Source organism: Oncorhynchus keta, unplaced genomic scaffold (assembly GCF_023373465.1).
Source record: "Oncorhynchus keta strain PuntledgeMale-10-30-2019 unplaced genomic scaffold, Oket_V2 Un_contig_20138_pilon_pilon, whole genome shotgun sequence".
In the NCBI taxonomy this organism is placed as follows: domain Eukaryota; kingdom Metazoa; phylum Chordata; class Actinopteri; order Salmoniformes; family Salmonidae; genus Oncorhynchus; species Oncorhynchus keta.
Window position 1 is genome coordinate 35,001 of NW_026281838.1, and position 26,958 is coordinate 61,958.

The 26,958-nt window shown below is 53.4% G+C and overlaps 1 protein-coding gene and 1 long non-coding RNA gene across 7 annotated transcripts in view; both read left to right on the forward strand.

Moving 5' to 3' along the window:
• LOC127920647 (trinucleotide repeat-containing gene 6A protein-like) overlaps nucleotides 1–26,619 on the forward strand; it is a 47,591-nt gene extending 20,972 nt beyond the window's left edge. The window contains 5 exon segments of the mRNA XM_052504654.1: nucleotides 13,954–13,973; nucleotides 14,801–15,164; nucleotides 21,860–21,933; nucleotides 25,580–25,719; nucleotides 26,043–26,619. Coding sequence (XP_052360614.1) covers nucleotides 13,954–13,973; nucleotides 14,801–15,164; nucleotides 21,860–21,933; nucleotides 25,580–25,719; nucleotides 26,043–26,394 — 950 coding nt within the window. The 3' untranslated portion in view covers nucleotides 26,395–26,619.
• LOC127920646 (uncharacterized) lies at nucleotides 11,730–14,220 on the forward strand. 6 transcript variants are annotated; one of them, XR_008106767.1, is made up of 8 exons: nucleotides 11,730–11,751; nucleotides 12,391–12,425; nucleotides 12,949–12,998; nucleotides 13,238–13,287; nucleotides 13,576–13,625; nucleotides 13,852–13,901; nucleotides 14,000–14,074; nucleotides 14,190–14,220. It is a non-coding gene; the product is annotated as an uncharacterized LOC127920646 (long non-coding RNA). The 6 variants fall into 6 exon arrangements; XR_008106765.1 differs by lacking the exon at nucleotides 11,730–11,751 and adding an exon at nucleotides 12,275–12,296; XR_008106768.1 differs by lacking the exon at nucleotides 13,238–13,287.
• Nucleotides 26,620–26,958: the final 339 nt, after the last annotated feature.

Consider the following 26,958-nt stretch of genomic DNA (forward strand, 5'->3'; position numbering starts at 1 on the left):
CACACACTGTCCTCTACGTAGACCAGAGACCTGACAGGTAACACACACTGTCCTCTATGTAGACCAGAGACCTGACAGGTAACACACACTGTCCTCTCTAGACCAGAGACCTGACAGGTAACACACACTGTCCTCTATGTAGACCACCTCAGAGACCTGACAGGTAACACACACTGTCCTCTATGTAGACCACCTCAGAGACCTGACAGGTAACACACACTGTCCTCTATGTAGACCACCTCAGAGACCTGACAGGTAACACACACTGTCCTCTACGTAGACCACCCAGAGACCTGACAGGTAACACACACTGTCCTCTATGTAGACCAGAGACCTGACAGGTAACACACACTGTCCTCTATGTAGACCACCTCAGAGACCTGACAGGTAACACACACTGTCCTCTCGTAGACCACCTCAGAGACCTGACAGGTAACACACACTGTCCTCTATGTAGACCAGAGACCTGACAGGTAACACACACTGTCCTCTACGTAGACCACCTCAGAGACCTAACAGGTAACACACACTGTCCTCTACGTAGACCAGAGACCTGACAGGTAACACACACTGTCCTCTATGTAGACCACCTCAGAGACCTGACAGGTAACACACACTGTCCTCTATGTAGACCACCTCAGAGACCTGACAGGTAACACACACTGTCCTCTACGTAGACCACCTCAGAGACCTGACAGGTAACACACACTGTCCTCTATGTAGACCAGAGACCTGACAGGTAACACACACTGTCCTCTACGTAGACCACCTCAGAGACCTGACAGGAAACACACACTGTCCTCTATGTAGACCAGAGACCTGACAGGTAACACACACTGTCCTCTACGTAGACCACCTCAGAGACCTGACAGGTAACACACACTGTCCTCTATGTAGACCAGAGACCTGACAGGTAACACACACTGTCCTCTACGTAGACCACCTCAGAGACCTGACAGGTACACACACTGTCCTCTACATAGACCAGAGACCTGACAGGTAACACACACTGTCCTCTATGTAGACCACCTCAGAGACCTGACAGGTAACACACACTGTCCTCTACGTAGACCACCTCAGAGACCTGACAGGTAACACACACTGTCCTCTATGTCGACCAGAGACCTGACAGGTAACACACACTGTCCTCTCGTAGACCACCTCAGAGACCTGACAGGAAACACACACTGTCCTCTATGTAGACCAGAGACCTGACAGGTAACACACACTTTCCTCTACGTAGACCAGAGACCTGACAGGTACACACACTGTCCTCTATGTAGACCACCTCAGAGACCTGACAGGTAACACACACTGTCCTCTACGTAGACCACCTCAGAGACCTGACAGGTAACACACACTGTCCTCTATGTAGACCAGAGACCTGACAGGTAACACACACTGTCCTCTATGTAGACCAGAGACCTGACATGTAACACACACTGTCCTCTACGTAGACCAGAGACCTGACAGGTAACACACACTGTCCTCTACGTAGACCAGAGACCTGACAGGTAACACACACTGTCCTCTACGTAGACCACCTCAGAGACCTGACAGGTAACACGCACTGTCCTCTACGTAGACCAGAGACCTGACAGGTAACACACACTGTCCTCTACGTAGACCACCTCAGAGACCTGACAGGTAACACACACTGTCCTCTACGTAGACCAGAGACCTGACAGGTAACACACACTGTCCTCTATGTAGACCAGAGACCTGACAGGTAACACACACTGTCTCTACGTAGACCAGAGACCTGACAGGACACCGTCCTCTATGTAGACCAGAGACCTGACAGGTAACACACACTGTCCTCTACATAGACCACCTCAGAGACCTGACAGGTAACACACACTGTCCTCTACGTAGACCAGAGACCTGACAGGTAACACACACTGTCCTCTACGTAGACCACCTCAGAGACCTGACAGGTAACACACACTGTCCTCTACGTAGACCAGAGACCTGACAGGTAACACACACTGTCCTCTACGTAGACCACCTCAGAGACCTGACAGGTAATACACACTGTCCTCTCGTAGACCAGAGACCTGACAGGTAACACACACTGTCCTCTACGTAGACCACCTCAGAGACCTGACAGGTAACACACACTGTCCTCTACGTAGACCAGAGACCTGACAGGTAACACACTGTCCTCTATGTAGACCAGAGACCTGACAGGTAACACACACTGTCCTCTACGTAGACCACCTCAGAGACCTGACAGGTAACACACATTGTCCTCTACGTAGACCAGAGACCTGACAGGTAACACACACTGTCCTCTACGTAGACCAGAGACCTGACAGGTAACACACACTGTCCTCTACGTAGACCAGAGACCTGACAGGTAACACACACTGTCCTCCTCGTAGACCACCTCAGAGACCTGACAGGTAACACACACTGTCCTCTACGTAGACCACCTCAGAGACCTGACAGGTAACACACACTGTCCTCTACGTAGACCAGAGACCTGACAGGTAACACACACTGTCCTCTACGTAGACCAGAGAGACCTGACAGGTAACACACACTGTCCTCTATGTAGACCAGAGACCTGACAGGTAACACACACTGTCCTCTACGTAGACCAGAGACCTGACAGGTAACACACACTGTCCTCTATGTAGACCAGAGAGAGACCTGACAGGTAACACACACTGTCCTCTACGTAGACCAGAGACCTGACAGGTAACACACACTGTCCTCTACGTAGACCAGAGACCTGACAGGTAACACACACTGTCCTCTACGTAGACCACCTCAGAGACCTGACAGGTAACACACACTGTCCTCTATGTAGACCAGAGACCTGACAGGTAACACACACTGTCCTCTATGTAGACCACCTCAGAGACCTGACAGGTAACACACACTGTCCTCTACGTAGACCAGAGACCTGACAGGTAACACACACTGTCCTCTACGTAGACCACCTCAGAGACCTGACAGGTAACACACACTGTCCTCTACGTAGACCAGAGACCTGACAGGTAACACACACTGTCCTCTATGTAGACCAGAGACCTGACAGGTAACACACACTGTCCTCTACGTAGACCAGAGACCTGACAGGACACCGTCCTCTATGTAGACCAGAGACCTGACAGGTAACACACACTGTCCTCTACATAGACCACCTCAGAGACCTGACAGGTAACACACACTGTCCTCTACGTAGACCAGAGACCTGACAGGTAACACACACTGTCCTCTACGTAGACCACCTCAGAGACCTGACAGGTAACACACACTGTCCTCTCGTAGACCAGAGACCTGACAGGTAACACACACTGTCCTCTACGTAGACCACCTCAGAGACCTGACAGGTAATACACACTGTCCTCTACGTAGACCAGAGACCTGACAGGTAACACACACTGTCCTCTACGTAGACCACCTCAGAGACCTGACAGGTAACACACACTGTCCTCTACGTAGACCAGAGACCTGACAGGTAACACACACTGTCCTCTATGTAGACCAGAGACCTGACAGGTAACACACACTGTCCTCTACGTAGACCACCTCAGAGACCTGACAGGTAACACACATTGTCCTCTACGTAGACCAGAGACCTGACAGGTAACACACACTGTCCTCTACGTAGACCAGAGACCTGACAGGTAACACACACTGTCCTCACGTAGACCAGAGACCTGACAGGTAACACACACTGTCCTCTACGTAGACCACCTCAGAGACCTGACAGGTAACACACACTGTCCTCGTAGACCACCTCAGAGACCTGACAGGTAACACACACTGTCCTCTACGTAGACCAGAGACCTGACAGGTAAACACACTGTCCTCTCGTAGACCAGAGAGAGACCTGACAGGTAACACACACTGTCCTCTATGTAGACCAGAGACCTGACAGGTAACACACACTGTCCTCTACGTAGACCAGAGACCTGACAGGTAACACACACTGTCCTCTATGTAGACCAGAGAGACCTGACAGGTAACACACACTGTCCTCTACGTAGACCAGAGACCTGACAGGTAACACACACTGTCCTCTACGTAGACCAGAGACCTGACAGGTAACACACACTGTCCTCTACGTAGACCACCTCAGAGACCTGACAGGTAACACACACTGTCCTCTATGTAGACCAGAGACCTGACAGGTAACACACACTGTCCTCTATGTAGACCACCTCAGAGACCTGACAGGTAACACACACTGTCCTCTACGTAGACCAGAGACCTGACAGGTAACACACACTGTCCTCTACGTAGACCAGAGACCTGACAGGTAACACACACTGTCCTCTGTAGACCACCTCAGAGACCTGACAGGTAACACACACTGTCCTCTCGTAGACCAGAGACCTGACAGGACACTGTCCTCTACGTAGACCAGAGACCTGACAGGTAACACGCACTGTCCTCTACGTAGACCAGAGACCTGACAGGACACTGTCCTCTATGTAGACCAGAGACCTGACAGGACACTGTCCTCTATGTAGACCAGAGACCTGACAGGACACTGTCCTCTACGTAGACCAGAGACCTGACAGGTAACACACACTGTCCTCTACGTAGACCAGAGACCTGACAGGTAACACACACTGTCCTCTACGTAGACCAGAGACCTGACAGGTAACACACACTGTCCTCTACGTAGACCAGAGACCTGACAGGTAACACACTGTCCTCTACGTAGACCACCTCAGAGACCTGACAGGTGACACACACACTGTCCTCTATGTAGACCAGAGACCTGACAGGTAACACACACTGTCCTCTGTAGACCACCTCAGAGACCTGACAGGTAACACACACTGTCCTCTATGTAGACCAGAGACCTGACAGGTAACACACACTGTCCTCTCGTAGACCAGAGACCTGACAGGTAACACACACTGTCCTCTACGTAGACCAGAGACCTGACAGGTAACACACACTGTCCTCTATGTAGACCAGAGACCTGACAGGTAACACACACTGTCCTCTATGTAGACCAGAGACCTGACAGGTAACACACACTGTCCTCTACGTAGACCAGAGACCTGACAGGTAACACACACTGTCCTCTATGTAGACCAGAGACCTGACAGGTAACACACACTGTCCTCTACGTAGACCAGAGACCTGACAGGTAACACACACTGTCCTCTATGTAGACCAGAGACCTGACAGGTAACACACACTGTCCTCTCGTAGACCAGAGACCTGACAGGTAACACACACTGTCCTCTATGTAGACCAGATACCTGACAGGTAACACACACTGTCCTCTACATAGACCAGAGACCTGACAGGTAACACACACTGTCCTCGTAGACTAGACCACCTCAGAGACCTGACAGGTAACACACACTGTCCTCTACGTAGACCACCTCAGAGACCTGACAGGTAACACACACTGTCCTCTACGTAGACCAGAGACCTGACAGGTAACACACACTGTCCTCTACGTAGACCAGAGACCTGACAGGTAACACACACTGTCCTCTACGTAGACCAGAGACCTGACAGGTAACACACACTGTCCTCTACGTAGACCAGAGACCTGACAGGTAACACACACTGTCCTCTACGTAGACCAGAGACCTGACAGGTAACACACACTGTCCTCGTAGACCACCAGAGACCTAGGTAACACACACTGTCTCTAGTAGACCAGAGACCTGACAGGTACACACACACTGTCCTCTATGTAGACCACCTCAGAGACCTGACAGGTAACACACACTGTCCTCTACGTAGACCACCCAGAGACCTGACAGGTAACACACACTGTCCTCTACGTAGACCAGAGACCTGACAGGTAACACACACTGTCCTCTATGTAGACCAGAGACCTGACAGGTAACACACACTGTCCTCTATGTAGACCACCTCAGAGACCTGACAGGTAACACACACTGTCCTCTACGTAGACACCTCAGAGACCTGACAGAGACCTGACAGGTGACAGGTAACACACTGTCCTCTATGTAGACCAGAGACCTGACAGGTAACACACACTGTCCTCTACGTAGACCAGAGACCTGACAGGTAACACACACTGTCCTCTACGTAGACCAGAGACCTGACAGGTAACACACACTGTCCTCTATGTAGACCAGAGACCTGACAGGTAACACACACTGTCCTCTACGTAGACCAGAGACCTGACAGGTAACACACACTGTCCTCTATGTAGACCACCTCAGAGACCTGACAGGTAACACAGAGACCACAGGTCCACTGTCCTCTACGTAGACCAGAGACCTGACAGGTAACACACACTGTCCTCTATGTAGACCACCTCAGAGACCTGACAGGTAACACACTGTCCTACGTAGACCAGAGACCTGACAGGTAGACACACCTAGACCAGAGACCTGACAGGTAACACACTGTCCTCTACGTAGACCAGAGACCTGACAGGTAACACACACTGTCCTCTACGTAGACCAGAGACCTGACAGGTAACACACACTGTCCTCTACGTAGACCAGAGACCTGACAGGTAACACACACTGTCCTCTATGTAGACCAGAGACCTGACAGGACAGGTGACCAGAGACCTGACAGGACACTGTCCTCTATGTAGACCAGAGACCTGACAGGACACCTGTCCTCTAGTAGACTATGAGACCTGACAGGTCCTAGTGGACTATGACACTAACCCGGTCTGTCCTAGTGGACTACTAACCCGGTCTGTCCTAGACTATGATGTGTACACCTGTCAGTGGATGACCTGACTAACCCGGTCTGTCCTAGTGGACTATGATGTGTACTAACCGGTCTGTCCTAGTGGACTATGATGTGCACTAACCAGGTCTGTCCTAGTGGACTATGATGTGTACTAACCCGGTCTGTCAGGCTAGTGGACTATGATGTGTACTAACCCGGTCTGTCCTAGTGGACTATGATGTGTACTAACCCGGTCTGTCCTAGTGGACTATGATGTGTACTAACCGGTCTGTCCTAGTGGACTATGATGTGTACTAACCCGGTCTGTCAGGCTAGTGGACTATGATGTGTACTAACCCGGTCTGTCCTAGTGGACTATGATGTGTACTAACCCGGTCTGTGGACTATGATGTGTACTACCCGGTCTGGACTATGATGTGTACTAACCGGTCAGTCCTAGTGGACTATGATGTGTACTAACCCGGTCTGTCCCTAGTGGACTATGATGTGTACTAACCCGGTCTGTCTAGTGGACTATGATGTGTACTAACCCGGTCTGTCCTAGTGGACTATGATGTGTACTAACCCGGTCTGTCTAGTGGACTATGATGTGTACTAACCCGGTCTGTCCTAGTGGACTATGATGTGTACTAACCCGGTCTGTCCTAGTGGACTATGATGTGTACTAACCCGGTCTGTCCTAGTGGACTATGATGTGTACTAACCCGGTCTGTCCCTATGATGTGTACTAAGTCTGCTAGTGGACTATGATGTGTACTAACCCGGTCTGGTCTGTCCTACAGGCTAGTGGACTATGATGTGTACTAACCCGGTCTGTCCTAGTGGACTATGATGTGTACTAACCCGGTCTGTCCTAGTGGACTATGATGTGTACTAACCCGGTCTGTCCTAGTGGACTATGATGTGTACTAACCCGGTCTGTCCTAGTGGACTATGATGTGTACTAACCCGGTCTGTCCTAGTGGACTATGATGTGTACTAACCCGGTCTGTCAGGCTAGTGGACTATGATGTGTACTAACCCGGTCTGTCCTCAGGCTAGTGGACTATGATGTGTACTAACCCGGTCTGTCCTAGTGGACTATGATGTGCAGGTCCTCAGGCTAGTCCTAGTGGACTATGATGTGTACTAACCCGGTCTGTCCTAGTGGACTATGTGGACTAATGATGACTGTACTAACCCGGTCTGTCCTAGTGGACTATGATGTGTACTAACCCGGTCTGTCCTAGTGGACTATGATGTGTACTAACCCGGTCTGTCCTAGTGGACTATGATGTGTACTAACCCGGTCTGTCCTAGTGGACGGTCTGTCCTAGTGGACTATGATGTGTACTAACCCGGTCTGTCCTAGTGGACTATGATGTGTACTAACCCGGTCTGTCCTCAGGCTAGTGGACTATGATGTGTACTAACCCGGTCTGTCCTAGTGGACTATGATGTGTACTAACCCGGTCTGTCCTAGTGGACTATGATGTGTACTAACCCGGTCTGTCCTCAGTGGACTATGATGGACTAACCCGGTCTGTCCTAGTGATGTGTACTAACCCGGTCTGTCCTAGTGGACTATGATGTGTACTAACCCGGTCTGTCCTAGTGGACTATGATGTGTACTAACCCGGTCTGTCCTCAGGCTAGTGGACTATGATGTGTACTAACCCGGTCTGTCCTAGTGGACTATGATGTGTACTAACCCGGTCTGTCCTAGTGGACTATGATGATGTCCTAGTGGACTAACCCGGTCTGTCCTAGTGGACTATGATGTGTACTAACCCGGTCTGTCCTAGTGGACTATGATGTGTACTAACCCGGTCTGTCCTAGTGGACTATGATGTGTACTAACCCGGTCTGTCCTAGTGGACTATGATGTGTACTAACCCGGTCTGTCCCTCAGTCTGTCCTAGTGGACTATGATGTGTACTAACCCGGTCTGTCCTAGTGGACTATGATGTGTACTAACCCGGTCTGTCCTCAGGCTAGTGGACTATGATGTGTACTAACCCGGTCTGTCCTAGTGGACTATGATGTGTACTAACCCGGTCTGTCCTCAGGCTAGTGGACTATGATGTGTACTAACCCGGTCTGTCCTAGTGGACTATGATGTGTACTAACCCGGTCTGTCCTAGTCAGGCTAGTGGACTATGATGTGTACTAACCCGGTCTGTCCTAGTGGACTATGATGTGTACTAACCCGGTCTGTCCTAGTGGACTATGATGTGTACTAACCCGGTCTGTCCTAGTGGACTATGATGTGTACTAACCCGGTCTGTCCTCTATGAGGTACTAACCCGGTCTGTGGACTATGATGTGTACTAACCCGGTCTGTCCTAGTGGACTATGATGTGTACTAACCCGGTCTGTCCTAGTGGACTATGATGTGTACTAACCCGGTCTGTCCTCAGGCTAGTGGACTATGATGTGTACTAACCCGGTCTGTCCCGGTCTGTCCTAGTGGACTATGATGTGTACTAACCCGGTCTGTCCTAGTGGACTATGATGTGTACTAACCCGGTCTGTCCTAGTGGACTATGATGTGTACTAACCCGGTCTGTCCTAGTGGACTATGATGTGTACTAACCCGGTCTGTCCTCCAGGCTAGTGGACTATGATGTGTACTAACCCGGTCTGTCCTAGTGGACTATGATGTGTACTAACCCGGTCTGTCCTAGTGGACTATGATGTGTACTAACCCGGTCTGTCCTAGTGGACTATGATGTGTACTAACCCGGTCTGTCCCTAGTGGACTATGATGTGTACTAACCCGGTCTGTCCTAGTGGACTATGATGTGTACTAACCCGGTCTGTCCTAGTGGACTATGATGTGTACTAACCCGGTCTGTCCTCAGGCTAGTGGACTATGATGTGTACTAACCCGGTCTGTCCTAGTGGACTATGATGTGTACTAACCCGGTCTGTCCTAGTGGACTATGATGTGTACTAACCCGGTCTGTCCTAGGCTAGTGGACTATGATGTGTACTAACCCGGTCTGTCCTAGTGGACTATGATGTGTACTAACCCGGTCTGTCAGGCTAGTGGACTATGATGTGTACTAACCCGGTCTGTCAGGCTAGTGGACTATGATGTGTACTAACCCGGTCTGTGGACTATGATGTGTACTAACCGGTCTGTAGTGATGTGTACTAACCCGGTCTGTCCTAGTGGACTGATGTGTGGACTATGATGTGTACTAACCCGGTCTGTCCTAGTGGACTATGATGTGTACTAACCCGGTCTGTCCTAGTGGACTATGATGTGTACTAACCCGGTCTGTCCTCAGGCTAGTGGACTATGATGTGTACTAACCCGGTCTGTCCTAGTGGACTATGATGTGTACTAACCCGGTCTGTCCTAGTGGACTATGATGTGTACTAACCCGGTCTGTCCTCAGGCTAGTGGACTATGATGTGTACTAACCCGGTCTGTCCTAGTGGACTATGATGTGTACTAACCCGGTCTGTCCTAGTGGACTATGATGTGTACTAACCCGGTCTGTCCTAGTGGACTATGATGTGTACTAACCCGGTCTGTCCTAGTGGACTATGATGTGTACTAACCCGGTCTGTCCTAGTGGACTATGATGTGTACTAACCCGGTCTGTCCTAGTGGACTATGATGTGTACTAACCCGGTCTGTCCTAGTGGACTATGATGTGTACTAACCTAGTGGACGGTCTGTCCTCAGGCTAGTGGACTATGATGTGTACTAACCCGGTCTGTCCTAGTGGACTATGATGTGTACTAACCCGGTCTGTCCTCAGGCTAGTGGACTATGATGTGTACTAACCCGGTCTGTCCTAGTGGACTATGATGTGTACTAACCCGGTCTGTCCTAGTGGACTATGATGTGTACTAACCCGGTCTGTCCTAGTGGACTATGATGTGTACTAACCCGGTCTGTCCTAGTGGACTATGATGTGTACTAACCCGGTCTGTCCTAGTGGACTATGATGTGTACTAACCCGGTCTGTCCTAGTGGACTATGATGTGTACTAACCCGGTCCGTCCTAGTGGACTATGATGTGTACTAACCCGGTCCGTCCTAGTGGACTATGATGTGTACTAACCCGGTCTGTCCTAGTGGACTATGATGTGTACTAACCTGGTCTGTCCTCAGGCTAGTGGACTATGATGTGTACTAACCCGGTCTGTCCTAGTGGACTATGATGTGTACTAACCCGGTCTGTCCTCAGGCTAGTGGACTGATGTGCACTAACCCGGTCTGTCCTAGTGGACTATGATGTGTACTAACCCGGTCTGTCCTAGTGGACTATGATGTGTACTAACCCGGTCTGTCCTAGTGGACTATGATGTGTACTAACCCGGTCTGTCCTCAGGCTAGTGCACTATGATGTGTACTAACCCGGTCTGTCCTAGTGGACTATGATGTGTACTAACCCGGTCTGTCCTCCAGTGCTAGTGGACTATGATGTGTACTAAGGTCTGTCCTAGTGGACTATGATGTGTACTAACCCGGTCTGTCCTAGTGGACTATGATGTGTACTAACCCGGTCTGTCCTAGTGGACTATGATGTGTACTAACCTCGGTCTGTCCTAGTGGACTATGATGTGTACTAACCCGGTCTGTCCTCAGGCTAGTGGATGATCTTCATTTCACCCAGCTGTCCTTTGGAGTCTATTAACCCGGTCTCCTAGTGGACTATGATGTGGTACCCGGTCTGTCACTCAGGTAGTGGTCTCATCTTTTCTTCTCTCTGTAACTGTGGTCTCTTGACCCTCTCTCTCTCTTTCCCTCCTTTCTCTCTCCTCTAACCCTCTCCTCCTTTCTCTCTCCTTTCTCCTCTCCTTTCTCTCTCCTTTCTCTCTCCTCTAACCCTCTCTCCTTTCTCTCCTTTCTCTCTCCTTTCTCTCTCTCTCTTTCTCTCTCTCCTTTCTCTCTCTCCTTGTCTCTCTCTCTCTCCCCTCCTCTTCTCCACCACGTGGGTAGGTCTAGTCGTGCCTCCCCCTCTAACCCTCAACACAAGCACTACGGGAGGTCTAACCCCCTCTAACCCTTTCTCTCTTTAACCCCCTCTAACCCTCCCCACTACGGGTAGGTCTACCCCCTCTAACCCTCTCCACTACGGGTAGGTCTAACCCCCTCTAACCCTCCCCCTACGGGTTCTAACCCTTCGGGTAGGTCTCTCTCTAACCCTCCCCACTACGGGTTCTAACCCCCTCTAACCCTCCCCACTACGGGTAGGTCTAACCCCCTCTAACCCTCTCCACTTCTAACCCCCTCTAACCCTCCCCACTCGGGTAGGTCTAGCCCCTCTAACCCTCCCTCCTTTGTCTACCCTCCCCACCCCCTCTAACCCTCCCACTACGGGTGGGTCTAACCCCCTCTAACCCTCCCTCTCCAGGACCCCCCTAACCCTCCCCTCAGGTCTAACCCCCTCTAACCCTCCCCCACACGGGATAGCCCCCTTCAAACACGGGTAGGCCTAACCCTCATCTAGGTCTAACCCCCCTAACCTCTCCACACGGGTGGTTCACTCACCCTCCCCACTACGGGTACAACTCCACAACCCTCCCCACTACGGGTAGGTCTAACCCCCTCTAACCCTCCCCACTACGGGTAGGTCTAACCCCCTCTAACCCTCCCCACTAACTCTAACCCTCTCCACTACGGGTAGGTCTAACCCCTCTAACCCTCCCCACTACGGGTCTAGGTCTAACCCTCCCCACTACGGGTAGGTCTAACCCCTCTAACCCTCCCACTACGGGTAGGTCTAACCCCCTCTAACCCTCCCCACTACGGGTAGGTCTAACTAACCCTCCCCGCTACGGGTAGGTCTAACCCCCCCCCCTCCCCACTACGGGTAGGTCTAACCCTCCCCCTCTAACCCTCCCCACTACGGGTAGGTCTCTCCCCGCTACGGGTAGGGCTACGGGTAGGTCTAACCCTCCTAACCCTCCCCACTACGGGTAGGTCTAACTCTCCCCCGCTACGGGTAGGTCTCCCTAAGGTCTAACCCTCCCGCTACGGGTAGGTCTAAACGGGTAGGTCTAACTCTCCCCGCTACGGGTAGGTCTAACTCTCTCCGCTACGGGTAGGTCTAACTCTCCCCGCTACGGGTAGGTCTAACTCTCCCGCTAACCTCTCCCGCTACGGGTAGGTCTAACTCTCCCCGCTACGGGTAGGTCTAACTCTCCCGCTACGGGTAGGTCTAACTCTCCCGCTACGGGTAGGTCTAGGTCTAACTCTCCCCGCTACGGGTAGGTCTAACTCCCGCTACGGGTAGGTCTAACTCTCCCGCTACGGGTAGGTCTCCCCGCTACGGGTAGGTCTAACTCTCCCCGCTACGGGTAGGTCTAACTCTCCCCGCTACGGGTAGGTCTAACTCCCGCCCCGCTACGGGTAGGTCTAACTCTCCCGCTACGGGTAGGTCTAACTCCCGCTACGGGTAGGTCTAACTCCCGCTACGGGTAGGTCTAACTCCCCGCTAACTCTCCCCGCTACGGGTAGGTCTAACTCTCCCGCTACGGGTAGGTCTAAACTCCGCTACGGGTAGGTCTAACTCCCGCTACGGGTAGGTCTAACTCTCTCCCGCTACGGGTAGGTCTAAACGGGTAGGTCTAACTCTCCCCGCTACGGGTAGGTCTAACTCTCCCCGCTACGGGTAGGTCTAACTCTCCCGCTACGGGTAGGTCTAACTCTCCCTCTACGGGTAGGTCTAACTCTCCCCGCTACGGGTAGGTCTAACTCCCCGCTACGGGTAGGTCTAACTCCCCGCTACGGGTAGGTCTAACTCTCCCCGCTACGGGTAGGTCTAACTCTCCCGCTACGGGTAGGTCTAACTCTCCCCGCTACGGGTAGGTCTAACTCTCCCGCTACGGGTAGGTCTAACTCTCCCGCTACGGGTAGGTCTAACTCTCCCCGCACGGGTAGGTCTAACTCCCCGCTACGGGTAGGTCTAACTCTCCCCGCTACGGGTAGGTCTAACTCTCCCCGCTACGGGTAGGTCTAACTCTCCCGCTACGGGTAGGTCTAACTCCCGCTACGGGTAGGTCTAACTCTCCCGCTACGGGTAGGTCTAACTCTCCCCGCTACGGGTAGGTCTAACTCTCCCGCTACGGGTAGGTCTAACTCTCCTACGGGTAGGTCTAACTCTCCCGCTACGGGTAGGTCTAACTCTCCCCGCTACGGGTAGGTCTAACTCTCCCCGCTACGGGTAGGGCTACGGGTAGGTCTAACTCTCCCCGCTACGGGTAGGTCTAACTCTCCCCGCTACGGGTAGGTCTAACTCTCCCCGTCTAACGGGTAGGTCTAACTCTCCCCGCTACGGGTAGGTCTACTCTCCCCGCTACGGGTACTAACTCTCCCCGCTACGGGTAGGTCTAACTCTCCCCGCTACGGGTAGGTCTAACTCTCCCCGCTACGGGTAGGTCTAACTCTCCCCGCTACGGGTAGGTCTAACTCTCCCCGCTAACGGGTAGGTCTAACTCTCCCGCTACGGGTAGGTCTAACTCTCCCGCTACGGGTAGGTCTAAACGGGTAGGTCTAACTCTCTCCCCGCTACGGGTAGGTCTAACTCTCCCCGCTACGGGTAGGTCTAACTCTCCCGCTACGGGTAGGTCTAACTCTCCCCGCTACGGGTAGGACTCTGATTGATAATGTTGCAACCATCACATTGGAGGTATAAATCACAAAGTTGTAAACTTCTCCTTCTGTCATTATCTATTCAGGTCATTTACCACCTTATGGATTGTTCTCTCTCTCCCCTCCCACTGTCTCCTCCACCTCTCCCCTCTCTCTCTCCTCCCCCTCTCTCTCTCCTCCCCTCTCTCCTCCCCTCTCCCTCCTCCACCTCTCCCCTCTCTCTCTCTCTCCTCCCCCTCTCTCTCTGCCCCCTCTCTTCTCTCTCTCTCTCTCTGCCCCCCCCTCTCTTCTCTCTCTCTCTCTCCCTCTCTCCTCCACCTCTCCCCCTCTCTCTCTCCTCCACCTCTCCCCCTCTTCTCTCTCTCTCCCTCTCTCCTCCACCTCTCCCCCTCTCTTCTCTCTCTCTCCCTCTCTCCTCCACCTCTCCCCCTCTCTTCTCTCTCTCTCCCTCTCTCCTCCACCTCTCCCCTCTCTCTTTCTCCTCCCAATCTCTCTCTGCCCCCTCTCCTCCACCTCTCCCTCCTCCACCTCTCCCCCTCTCCCTCCTCCACCTCTTCTCCTCCACCTCTCCCCCTCTCCTCTTCCTCCCTCTCTCCTCCCACTCTCTCTCTGCCCCCTCCCTCTTCTCTCTCTCTCTCCCCTCCCCCCTCTCCCTCTCTCTCCTCCCCTCTCTCCTCTCCTCCCCCCTCTCCAGTCAGGTCCGGAGAGTCTAAATGGTCTCCAGCAGGATGTAACTCCTCTCTGGCCCATGAGCTGTGGAAGGTCCCTCTGGCTCCTAAAGGTCTTTCAGCCCCTTCCCGCCCCCCTCCCGGCCTCACCAACCAGAAACCCCCTCCACCCTGGGGGGAAGCTCCTCTCCGCTTGGGGGGCTGGGGGCACTCTGACTCCAGATACACACCTGGTGAGACTGCCTGTAACAGGGGGTGTAGATGTGTTAAACGGTGTGGGGAAATGTGTGTGTGTGTGTGTGTGTGTGTGTGTGTGTGTGTGTGTTGCCTAATTCACACCAAGCTGTTTTACACCTTCAGAAAGTATTCAGACCCCTTTTTTCACCTTTTGTTTTACAGTAAAATGGATTCAATATTATGTTCCTCATCAATCTATCATAGTGACATCACAATACCCCATAATGACATCACAATACCCCATAATGACATCGCAATACGCCATAATGACATCGCAATACCCCAGAATGACATCACAATACCCCAGAATGACATCACAATACCCCATAATGACATCACAATACCCCATAATGACATCTCAATACCCCATAATGACATCTCAATACCCCATGACATCACACTACCCCATAATGACATCACACTACCCCATAATGACATCACACTACCCCGTAATGACATCACACTACCCCGTAATGACATCACGATACCCCGTAATGACATCACCATACCCCGTAATGACATCACCATACCCCGTAATGACATCACCATACCCCGTAATGACATCACCATACCCCGTAATGACATCACCATACCCCGTAATGACATCACCATACCCCGTAATGACATCACCATACCCCGTAATGACATCACCATACCCGTAATGACATCACCATACCCCGTAATGACATCACCATACCCCGTAATGACATCACGACACCCGTAATGACATCACGACACCCCGTAATGACATCACGACACCCCGTAATGACATCACGACACCCCGTAATGACATCACGATACATTTACATTTACATTTAAGTCATTTAGCAGACGCTCTTATCCAGAGCGACTTACAAATTGGTGCATTCACCTTATGACATCCAGTGGAACAGCCACTTTACAATAGTGCATCTAAATCTTTTAAGGGGGGGGGGGTGAGAAGGATTACTTTATCCTATCCTAGGTATTCCTTAAAGAGGTGGGGTTTCAGGTGTCTCCGGAAGGTGGTGATTGACTCCGCTGTCCTGGCGTCGTGAGGGAGTTTGTTCCACCATTGGGGGGCCAGAGCAGCGAACAGTTTTGACTGGGCTGAGCGGGAACTGTACTTCCTCATTGGTAGGGAGGCGAGCAGGCCAGAGGTGGATGAACGCAGTGCCCTTGTTTGGGTGTAGGGCCTGATCAGAGCCTGGAGGTACTGAGGTGCCGTTCCCCTCACAGCTCCGTAGGCAAGCACCATGGTCTTGTAGCGGATGCGAGCTTCAACTGGAAGCCAGTGGAGAGAGCGGAGGAGCGGGGTGACGTGAGAGAACTTGGGAAGGTTGAACACCAGACGGGCTGCGGCGTTCTGGATGAGTTGTAGGGGTTTAATGGCACAGGCAGGGAGCCCAGCCAACAGCGAGTTGCAGTAATCCAGACGGGAGATGACAAGTGCCTGGATTAGGACCTGCGCCGCTTCCTGTGTGAGGCAGGGTCGTACTCTGCGGATGTTGTAGAGCATGAACCTACAGGAACGGGCCACCGCCTTGATGTTAGTTGAGAACGACAGGGTGTTGTCCAGGATCACGCCAAGGTTCTTAGCGCTCTGGGAGGAGGACACAATGGAGTTGTCAACCGTGATGGCGAGATCATGGAACGGGCAGTCCTTCCCGGGAGGAAGAGCAGCTCCGTCTTGCCGAGGTTCAGCTTGAGGTGGTGATCCGTCATCCACACTGATATGTCTGCCAGAGATGCGATTCGCCACCTGGTCATCAGAAGGGGGAAAGGAGAAGATTAATTGTGTGTCGTCTGCATAGCAATGATAGGAGAGACCATGTGAGGTTATGACAGAGCCAAGTGACTTGGTGTATAGTGAGAATAGGAGAGGGCCTAGAACAGAGCCCTGGGGGACACCAGTGGTGAGAGCGCGTGGTGAGGAGACAGATTCTCGCCACGCCACCTGGTAGGAGCGACCTGTCAGGTAGGACGCAATCCAAGCGTGGGCCGCGCCGGAGATGCCCAACTCGGAGAGGGTGGAGAGGAGGATCTGATGGTTCACAGTATCGAAGGCAGCCGATAGGTCTAGAAGGATGAGAGCAGAGGAGAGAGAGTTAGCTTTAGCAGTGCGGAGCGCCTCCGTGATACAGAGAAGAGCAGTCTCAGTTGAATGACTAGTCTTGAAACCTGACTGATTTGGATCAAGAAGGTCATTCTGAGAGAGATAGCGGGAGAGCTGGCCAAGGACGGCACGTTCAAGAGTTTTGGAGAGAAAAGAAAGAAGGGATACTGGTCTGTAGTTGTTGACATCGGAGGGATCGAGTGTAGGTTTTTTCAGAAGGGGTGCAACTCTCGCTCTCTTGAAGACGGAAGGGACGTAGCCAGCGGTCAGGGATGAGTTGATGAGCGAGGTGAGGTAAGGGAGAAGGTCTCCGGAAATGGTCTGGAGAAGAGAGGAGGGGATAGGGTCAAGCGGGCAGGTTGTTGGGCGGCCGGCCGTCACAAGACGCGAGATTTCATCTGGAGAGAGAGGGGAGAAAGAGGTCAGAGCACAGGGTAGGGCAGTGTGAGCAGAACCAGCGGTGTCGTTTGACTTAGCAAACGAGGATCGGATGTCGTGTCTTACGATACCCCGTAATGACATCACGATACCCCGTAATGACATCACGATACCCCGTAATGACATCACGATACATCACGATACCCCGTAATGACATCACGATACCCCGTAATGACATCACGACACCCCGTAATGACATCACGATACCCCGTAATGACATCACGATACCCCGTAATGACATCACGATACCCCGTAATGACATCACGATACCCCGTAATGACATCACGATACCCCGTAATGACATCACGATACCCCGTAATGACATCACGATACCCCGTAATGACATCACGATACCCCGTAATGACATCACGATACCCCCCGTACCCCGTAATGACATCACGATACCCCGTAATGACATCACGATACCCCGTAATGACATCACGATACCCCGTAATGACATCTCGATACCCCGTAATGACATCACGATACCCCGTAATGACATCACACTACCCCGTAATGACATCACCATACCCCGTAATGACATCACCATACCCCGTAATGACATCACGACACCCCGTAATGACATCACGACACCCCGTAATGACATCACGACACCCCGTAATGACATCACGACACCCCGTAAAGACATGACGACACCCCGTAAAGACATGACGACACCCCGTAAAGACATGACGACACCCCGTAAAGACATCACGACACCCCGTAAAGACATCACGACACCCCGTAAAGACATGACGACACCCCGTAAAGACATGACGACACCCCGTAAAGACATGACGACACCCCGTAAAGACATGACGACACCCCGTAACGACATGACGACACCCCGTAACGACATGACGACACCCCGTAAAGACATGACGACACCCCGTAAAGACATGACGACACCCCGTAAAGACATGACGACACCCCGTAAAGACATGACGACACCCCGTAAAGACATGACGACACCCCGTAAAGACATGACGACACCCCGTAAAGACATGACGACACCCCGTAAAGACATGACGACACCCCGTAAAGACATGACGACACCCCGTAATGACATGACGACACCCCGTAAAGACATGACGACACCCCGTAATGACATGACATCACGACACCCCGTAATGACATCACGATATGGGGTATTGTGTGTAGATTGATGGGGGGACAATTCAATCAATTTTAGAATAGAGATGTAGAGAGAGAGATGGAAGGAGGCTGTAACGTAACAAAATGTATATACTGTAATGTAATACTTTCTGAAGTTGCCTGTAGTTCCTGGATCCATGGCACAAAGGATCATGGGAGAACAAACACCAGAGTCGGTAGGGTACGGATTGCCCCCGATTCGGTAGGGTACGGATTGGCCCCCGCAGAGTCGGTAGGGTACGGATTGCCCCCGATTCGGTAGGGTACGGATTGGCCCCCGCAGAGTCGGTAGCGTACGGATTGCCCCCAGAGTCGGTAGGGTACGGATTGGCCCCCGCAGAGTCGGTAGGGTACGGATTGCCCCCCGATTCGGTAGGGTATGGATTGGCCCCCGCAGAGTCGGTAGGGTACGGATTGGCCCCCGCAGAGTCGGTAGGGTACGGATTGCCCCCAGAGTCGGTAGGGTACGGATTGCCCCCAGAGTCGGTAGGGTACGGATTGCCCCCAGAGTCTGTAGGGTGCGGATAGGCCCCCAGAGTCGGTAGGGTACGGATTGCCCCCGATTCGGTAGGGTGCGGATTGGCCCCCGCAGAGTCGGTAGGGTACGGATTGCCCCCAGAGTCGGTAGGGTACGGATTGGCCCCCGCAGAGTCGGTAGGGTACGGATTGCCCCCGATTCGGTAGGGTACGGATTGGCCCCCGCAGAGTCGGTAGGGTACGGATTGGCCCCCGCAGAGTCGGTAGGGTACGGATTGGCCCCCAGAGTCGGTAGGGTACGGATTGCCCCCAGAGTCGGTAGGGTACGGATTGCCCCCAGAGTCTGTAGGGTACGGATAGGCCCCCAGAGTCGGTAGGGTACGGATTGCCCCCAGAGTCTGTAGGGTATGGATTGGCCCCCAAGAGTCGGTAGGGTACGGATTGGCCCCCAGAGTCGGTACGGTACGGATTGGCCCCCAGAGTCGTTAGGGTACGGATTGGCCCCCAGAGTCGTTAGGGTACGGATTGGCCCCCAGAGTCGGTAGGGTACGGATTGGCCCCCAAGAGTCGGTAGGGTACGGATTGGCCCCCAAGAGTCGGTAGGGTACGGATTGGCCCCCAAGAGTCGGTAGGGTACGGATTGGCCCCCAGAGTCGGTAGGGTACGGATTGAACCACCCCCAGAGTCGGTAGGGTACGGATTGGCCCCCAGAGTCGGTAGGGTACGGATTGGCCCCCCGATTCGGTAGGGTACGGATTGGTCCCCCAGAGTCGGTAGGGTACGGATTGCCCCCAGAGTCTGTAGGGTATGGATTGGTCCCCCAGAGTCGGTAGGGTACGGATTGGTCCCCCAGAGTCTGTAGGGTACGGATTGCCCCCAGAGTCTGTAGGGTATGGATTGGTCCCCCCCAGAGTCGGTAGGGTACGGATTGCCCCCGATTCGGTAGGGTACGGATTGGTCCCCCAGAGTCGGTAGGGTACGGATTGCCCCCGATTCGGTAGGGTACGGATTGGTCCCCCCCAGAGTCTGTAGGGTACGGATTGCCCCCCCAGAGTCTGTAGGGTATGGATTGGTCCCCCAGAGTCGGTAGGGTACGGATTGCCCCCGATTCGGTAGGGTACGGCTTGGTCCCCCACCGATTCGGTAGGGTACGGATTGGCCCCCCCAAGAGTCGGTAGGGTACGGATTGGCCCCCAGAGTCGGTAGGGTACGGATTGGCCCCCCCCAGAGTCGGTAGGGTACGGATTGGCCCCCAGAGACGGTAGGGTACGGATTGGCCCCCAGAGTCGGTAGGGTACGGATTGGCCCCCCCCAGAGTCGGTAGGGTACGGATTGGCCCCCTCCAAGAGTCGGTAGGGTACGGATTGGCCCCCAAGAGTCTGTAGGGTACGGATTGAACCACCCCCAGAGTTGGTAGGGTACGGATTGGCCCCCCAGAGTCGTTAGGGTACGGATTGCCCCCAGAGTCGTTAGGGTACGGATTGGCCCCCCAGAGTCGTTAGGGTACGGATTGCCCCCAGAGTTGTTAGGGTACGGATTGGCCCCCAGAGTCGGTAGGGTACGGATTGGCCCCCAGAGTCGGTAGGGTACGGATGGCCCCCAGATTCGGTAGGGTACGGATTGGCCCCCAGAGTCGGTAGGGTACGGATTGGCCCCCAGAGTCGGTAGGGTACGGATTGGCGCCCCCAGAGTCGGTAGGGTATGGATTGGCCCCCAGAGTCTGTAGGGTACGGATTGGCCCCCAGAGTCTGTAGGGTACGGATTGGCCCCCCCCCAGAGTCTGTAGGGTACGGATTGTCCCCCCTCCCAGAGTCTGTAGGGTACGGATTGGCCCCTCCCAGAGCCGGTAGGGTACGGATTGGCCCCCCCCAGAGCCGGAAGGGTACGGATTGGCCCCCCACAGAGCCAGTAGGGTACGGATTGGCCCCCAGAGCCAGTAGGGTACGGATTGGCCCCCCCCCAGAGCCGGTAGCGTACGGATTGGCCCCCAGAGCCAGTAGGGTATGGATTGGCCCCCCCAGAGCCAGTAGGGTATGGATTGGCCCCCCCAGAGCCAGTAGGGTATCGATTGGCCCCCCCAGAGCCAGTAGGGTATCGATTGGCCCCCAGAGCCAGTAGGGTATCGATTGGCCCCCAGAGCCAGTAGGGTATCGATTGGCCCCCAGAGCCAGTAGGGTATGGATTGGCCCCCAGAGCCAGTAGGGTACCGATTGCCCCCAGAGCCAGTAGGGTACGGACTGCCCCCCAGAGCCAGTAGGGTACGGATTGCCCCCAGAGCCAGTAGGGTATGGATTGCCCCCCAGAGCAGGTAGGGTACGCATTGCCTCCCCCCAGAGCCAGTAGGGTACGGATTGGCCCCACAGAGCCAGTAGGGTATGGATTGGCCCCCAGAGCCGGTAGCGTACGGATTGCCCCCAGAGCCAGTAGCGTACGGATTGCCCCCAGAGCCAGTAGGGTATGGATTGGCCCTGTAGTGGAAATCAAGTGTGTCTTGGTGATAATCGTCTGTTCTCTCCTGCCACTCAGGTTGTAGTTGGAGTGACGGTAGCAGCAGCTCAGGGAGAACCAACTGGCTCGTTCTCAAGAATCTCACAACTCAGGTGAACACACACACACACACACACACACACACACACACACACACACACACACACACACACACACACACACTCTGGCCTACTATCTACCAGTGTTGCTGCTTTTAGGAGGACTACCAAGGGACTTGTGACTGGTTGGATGCTTTTAGGAGGACTACCAAGGGACTAGTGACTGGTTGGATGCTTTTAGGAGGACTACCAAGGGACTAGTGACTGGTTGGAGGACTACCAAGGGACTAGTGACTGGTTGGCTCCTTTTAGGAGGACTACCAAGGGACTAGTGACTGGTTGGAGGACTACCAAGGGGCTAGTGACTGGTTGGAGGACTACCAAGGGACTAGTGACTGGTTGGAGGACTACCAAGGGACTAGTGACTGGTTGGAGGACTACCAAGGGACTAGTGACTGGTTGGAGGACTACCAAGGGACTAGTGACTGGTTGGAGGACTACCAAGGGGCTAGTGACTGGTTGGAGGACTACCAAGGGACTAGTGACTGGTTGGAGGACTACCAAGGGGCTAGTGACTGGTTGGAGGACTACCAAGGGACTAGTGACTGGTTGGAGGACTACCAAGGGACTAGTGACTGGTTGGAGGACTACCAAGGGACTAGTGACTGGTTGGAGGACTACCAAGGGACTAGTGACTGGTTGAAGGACTACCAAGGGACGAGTGACTGGTTGGCTGCTTTTAGGAGGACTACCAAGGGGCTAGTGACTGGTTGGAGGACTACCAAGGGGCTAGTGACTGGTTGGAGGACTACCAAGGGGTTAGTGACTGGTTGGAGGACTACCAAGGGGCTAGTGACTGGTTGGCGGACTACCAAGGGACTAGTGACTGGTTGGAGGACTACCAAGGGGTTAGTGACTGGTTGGCTGCTTTTAGGAGGACTACCAAGGGGCTAGTGACTGGTTGGCTGCTTTTAGGAGGACTACCAATGGACAAGTGACTGGTTGGCTGCTTTTAGGAGGACTACCAAGGGACTAGTGACTGGTTGGCTGCTTTTAGAAGGACTACCAAGGGACTAGTGACTGGTTGGCTGCTTTTAGGAGGACTACCAAGGGGCTAGTGACTGGTTGGAGGACTACCAAGGGACTAGTGACTGGTTGGCAGCTTTTAGGAGGGCTACCAAGGGACTAGTGACTGGTTGGCTGCTTTTAGGAGGACTACCAAGGGACTAGTGACTGGTTGGCTGCTTTTAGGAGGACTACCAAGGGGCTAGTGAATGGTTGGCTGCTTTTAGGAGGACTACCAAGGGAGTAGTGACTGGTTGGCTGCTTTTAGGAGGACTACCAAGGGACTAGTGACTGGTTGGCTGCTTTTAGGAGGACTACCAAGGGACTAGTGACTGGTTGGATGCTTTTAGGAGGACTACCAAGGGGCTAGTGACTGGTTGGAGGACTACCAAGGGGCTAGTGACTGGTTGGAGGACTACCAAGGGCCTAGTGACTGGTTGGAGGACTACCAAGGGGCTAGTGACTGGTTGCCTGCTTTTCAGAGGACTACCAAGGGACTAGTGACTGGTTGGCTGCTTTTAGGAGGACTACCAAGGGACTAGTGACTGGTTGGCTGCTTTTAGGAGGACTACCAAGGGACTAGTGACTGGTTGGAGGACTACCAAGGGACTAGGGACTAGTTGGAGGACTACCAAGGGACTAGTGACTGGTTGGAGGACTACCAAGGGACTAGTGACTGGTTGGAGGACTACCAAGGGACTAGTGACTGGTTTGAGGGCTACCAAGGGACGAGTGACTGGTTGGCTGCTTTTAGGAGGACTACCAAGGGGCTAGTGACTGGTTGGAAGACTACCAAGGGACGAGTGACTGGTTGGCTGCTTTTAGGAGGACTACCAAGGGACTAGTGACTGGTTGGAGGACTACCAAGGGACTAGTGACTGGTTGGCTCCTTTTAGGAGGACTACCAAGGGACTAGTGACTGGTTGGCTGCTTTTAGGAGGACTACCAAGGGGCTAGTGAATGGTTGGCTGCTTTTAGGAGGACTACCAAGGGAGTAGTGACTGGTTGGCTGCTTTTAGGAGGACTACCAAGGGACTAGTGACTGGTTGGCTGCTTTTAGGAGGACTACCAAGGGACTAGTGACTGGTTGGCTGCTTTTAGGAGGACTACCAAGGGTCTAGTGACTGGTTGGCTGCTTTTAGGAGGACTACCAAGGGACTAGTGACTGGTTGGCTGCTTTTAGGAGGACTACCAAGGGACTAGTGACTGGTTGGAGGACTACCAAGGGACTAGTGACTGGTTGGCTCCTTTTAGGAGGACTACCAAGGGACTAGTGACTGGTTGGCTGCTTTTAGGAGGACTACCAAGGGGCTAGTGAATGGTTGGCTGCTTTTAGGAGGACTACCAAGGGAGTAGTGACTGGTTGGCTGCTTTTAGGAGGACTACCAAGGGACTAGTGACTGGTTGGCTGCTTTTAGGAGGACTACCAAGGGACTAGTGACTGGTTGGCTGCTTTTAGGAGGACTACCAAGGGTCTAGTGACTGGTTGGCTGCTTTTAGGAGGACTACCAAGGGACTAGTGACTGGTTGGCTGCTTTTAGGAGGACTACCAAGGGACTAGTGACTGGTTGGCTGCTTTTAGGAGGACTACCAAGGGGCTAGTGACTGGTTGGCTGCTTTTAGGAGGACTACCAAGGGGCTAGTGACTGTCAAGGCTGTTCCATTTCTTAACTTCTCCTCCCTCCTCTCCTCCCCTCATCTCCTCCTTCCCCTCATCTCCTCTCCTCCCCCCTCTCCTCCCTCCCTCCTCTCCCCTCCTCCCCTTCTCCCCTCCTCCCCTCCCCTTCTCCTCCCCTCCCCTTCTCCTCCCCTCCCCCTCTCCTCTCCTCCCTCCTCCCCTCATCTCCTCTCCTCCCCCCCTCATCCCTTCTCCTCCCCCTTCTCCTCCCTCCCTCTCCTCCCTCCCCTCCCTCCCCTCATCTCCTCCCTCCCCTCATCTCCTCTCCTCCCCTCATCTCCTTCCTCCCCTCATCTCCTCCCTCCCCTCATCTCCTCCCTCCCTCCTCTCCTCCTCTCCTCCCCTCATCTCCTCCCTCCCTCCCCTCCTCCCTCACCTCCTCTCCTCCCCTCTCCTCCCCTCTCCTCTCCTCTCCTCTCCTCCCCTCATCTCCTACCTCTCCTCTCCTCCCTCCCCCTCTCCTCTCCTCCCTCCTCTCCCCTCTCCTCTCCTCTCCTCATCTCCTCCCTCCCCTCCCCTCATCTCCTCCTCCCCTCCCCTCCCCTCTCCTCTCCTCTCCTCTCCTCCTCTCCTCTCCTCTCCTCTCCTCTCCTCTCCTCTCCTCTCCTCTCCTCTCCTCTCCTCTCCTCTCCCTCATCTCCTCCCTCCCCTCCCCTCTCCCTCCCTCTCCCTCATCTCCTCTCCTCTCCTCTCATCTCCTCCCTCCTTTCCTCCCTCTCTCCTCTCCTCCTCTCCTCTCCTCTCCTCTCCTCTCCTCTCCTCTCCTCTCCTCTCCCTCTCCTCTCCTCTCCTCTCCTCTCCTCTCCTCCCTCTCCTCTCCTCCCCCTCCTCCTCTCCTCTCCTCTCCTCTCCTCTCCTCTCCTCTCCTCTCCTCTCCTCTCCTCTCCTCTCCTCATCTCCTCCCCTCTCCTCTCCTCCCCTCATCTCCTCCCCTCCCCTCCCCTCTCCTCTCCCCAGATGGATGGTTCTACTCTGAGGACTCTCTGTATGCAACATGGTCCTCTGATTACATTCCACCTCAACCTGCCGCAGGGCAATGCTGTCGTGTGTTACAGCTCCAAGGACGAGGCAGCCAAGGCACAGAAGAGTCTGCACATGTAAGACAATTATACACACACATGCAACTCCCTCCTTCTCGTCATCCCTCGCTCTCTCCTCTTCATCCCTCGCTCTTCTCTCTCTCCTCTTCATCTCTCTCCTCTTCATCTCTCTCCTCTTCATCTCTCTCCTCTTCATCTCTCTCTCTTCTCTCTCTCCTCTTCATCCCTCGCTCTTCTCTCTCTCCTCTTCATCTCTCTCCTCTTCATCTCTCTCCTCTTCATCTCTCTCCTCTTCATCCCTCTCCTCTTCATCGCTCTCCTCTTCATCCCTCTCCTCTTCATCCCTCTCCTCTTCATCCCTCTCTCTTCTCTCTCCTCAGGTGCGTACTAGGGAACACTACCATTCTGGCTGAGTTTGCCAGTGAGGAGGAAATCAACCGTTTCTTTGCACAAGGTCAGTCATTGGCCGCTGCCTCCCCGGGCTGGCAGGCCATTGGCTCCTCTCAGAGCCGAATGGGCGGAGCCTTGGAGGGTTCCCACCCCTTCCCCAGCCGCGCCCCGGAGCCCAGTCAATGGAACGTCAGCGACCTCCATAGCTCCTCCCTTTGGGGCGGGTTGAACTATTCCACTAGCCTATGGGGCGCCAGCGAGGGCGGGAGGATCAACAGCCCTTCTCCAATCAGCTCCTTCCTCCCCGTGGATCACCTGACAGGGGGCGGGGACTCCATGTAAAGCCCGTCAGTCGAGTGTCAAACGCTGGATTAGTATTACGATTAGTATTAGGATTAGTATTAGTATTAGTATTAGGATTAGTATTAGTATTAGGATTAGGATTAGGATTAGTATTAGTATTAGGATTAGGATTAGGATTAGTATTAGGATTACGATTAGTATTAGTATTAGGATTAGTATTAGGATTAGGATTAGTATTAGTATTAGTATTAGTCTCAAACACAAAGAAAAAAAAAAGTCCAAGACCAAAAACAAAATGGCTCCTTCTCACTTACAAATATACAGGAAGGGGGATCACTCCGTGGAAAATACATACAGGAAGTAGGGGGAAGTAGGGGGGTCACTCTGTGGAAAATAAGTACAGGAAGTAGGGGGTCATCCTGTGGAAAATACGTACAGGAAGTAGAGTGGGGGGGGGTCACCCTGTGGAAAAACGTACAGGAAGTAGGGGGGTCACCCTGTGGAAAATATGTACAGGAAGTAGGGGGGGGGGTCATCCTGTGGAAAATACATACAGGAAGTAGAGGGGGGTCACCCTGTGGAAAATACATACAGGAAGTAGGG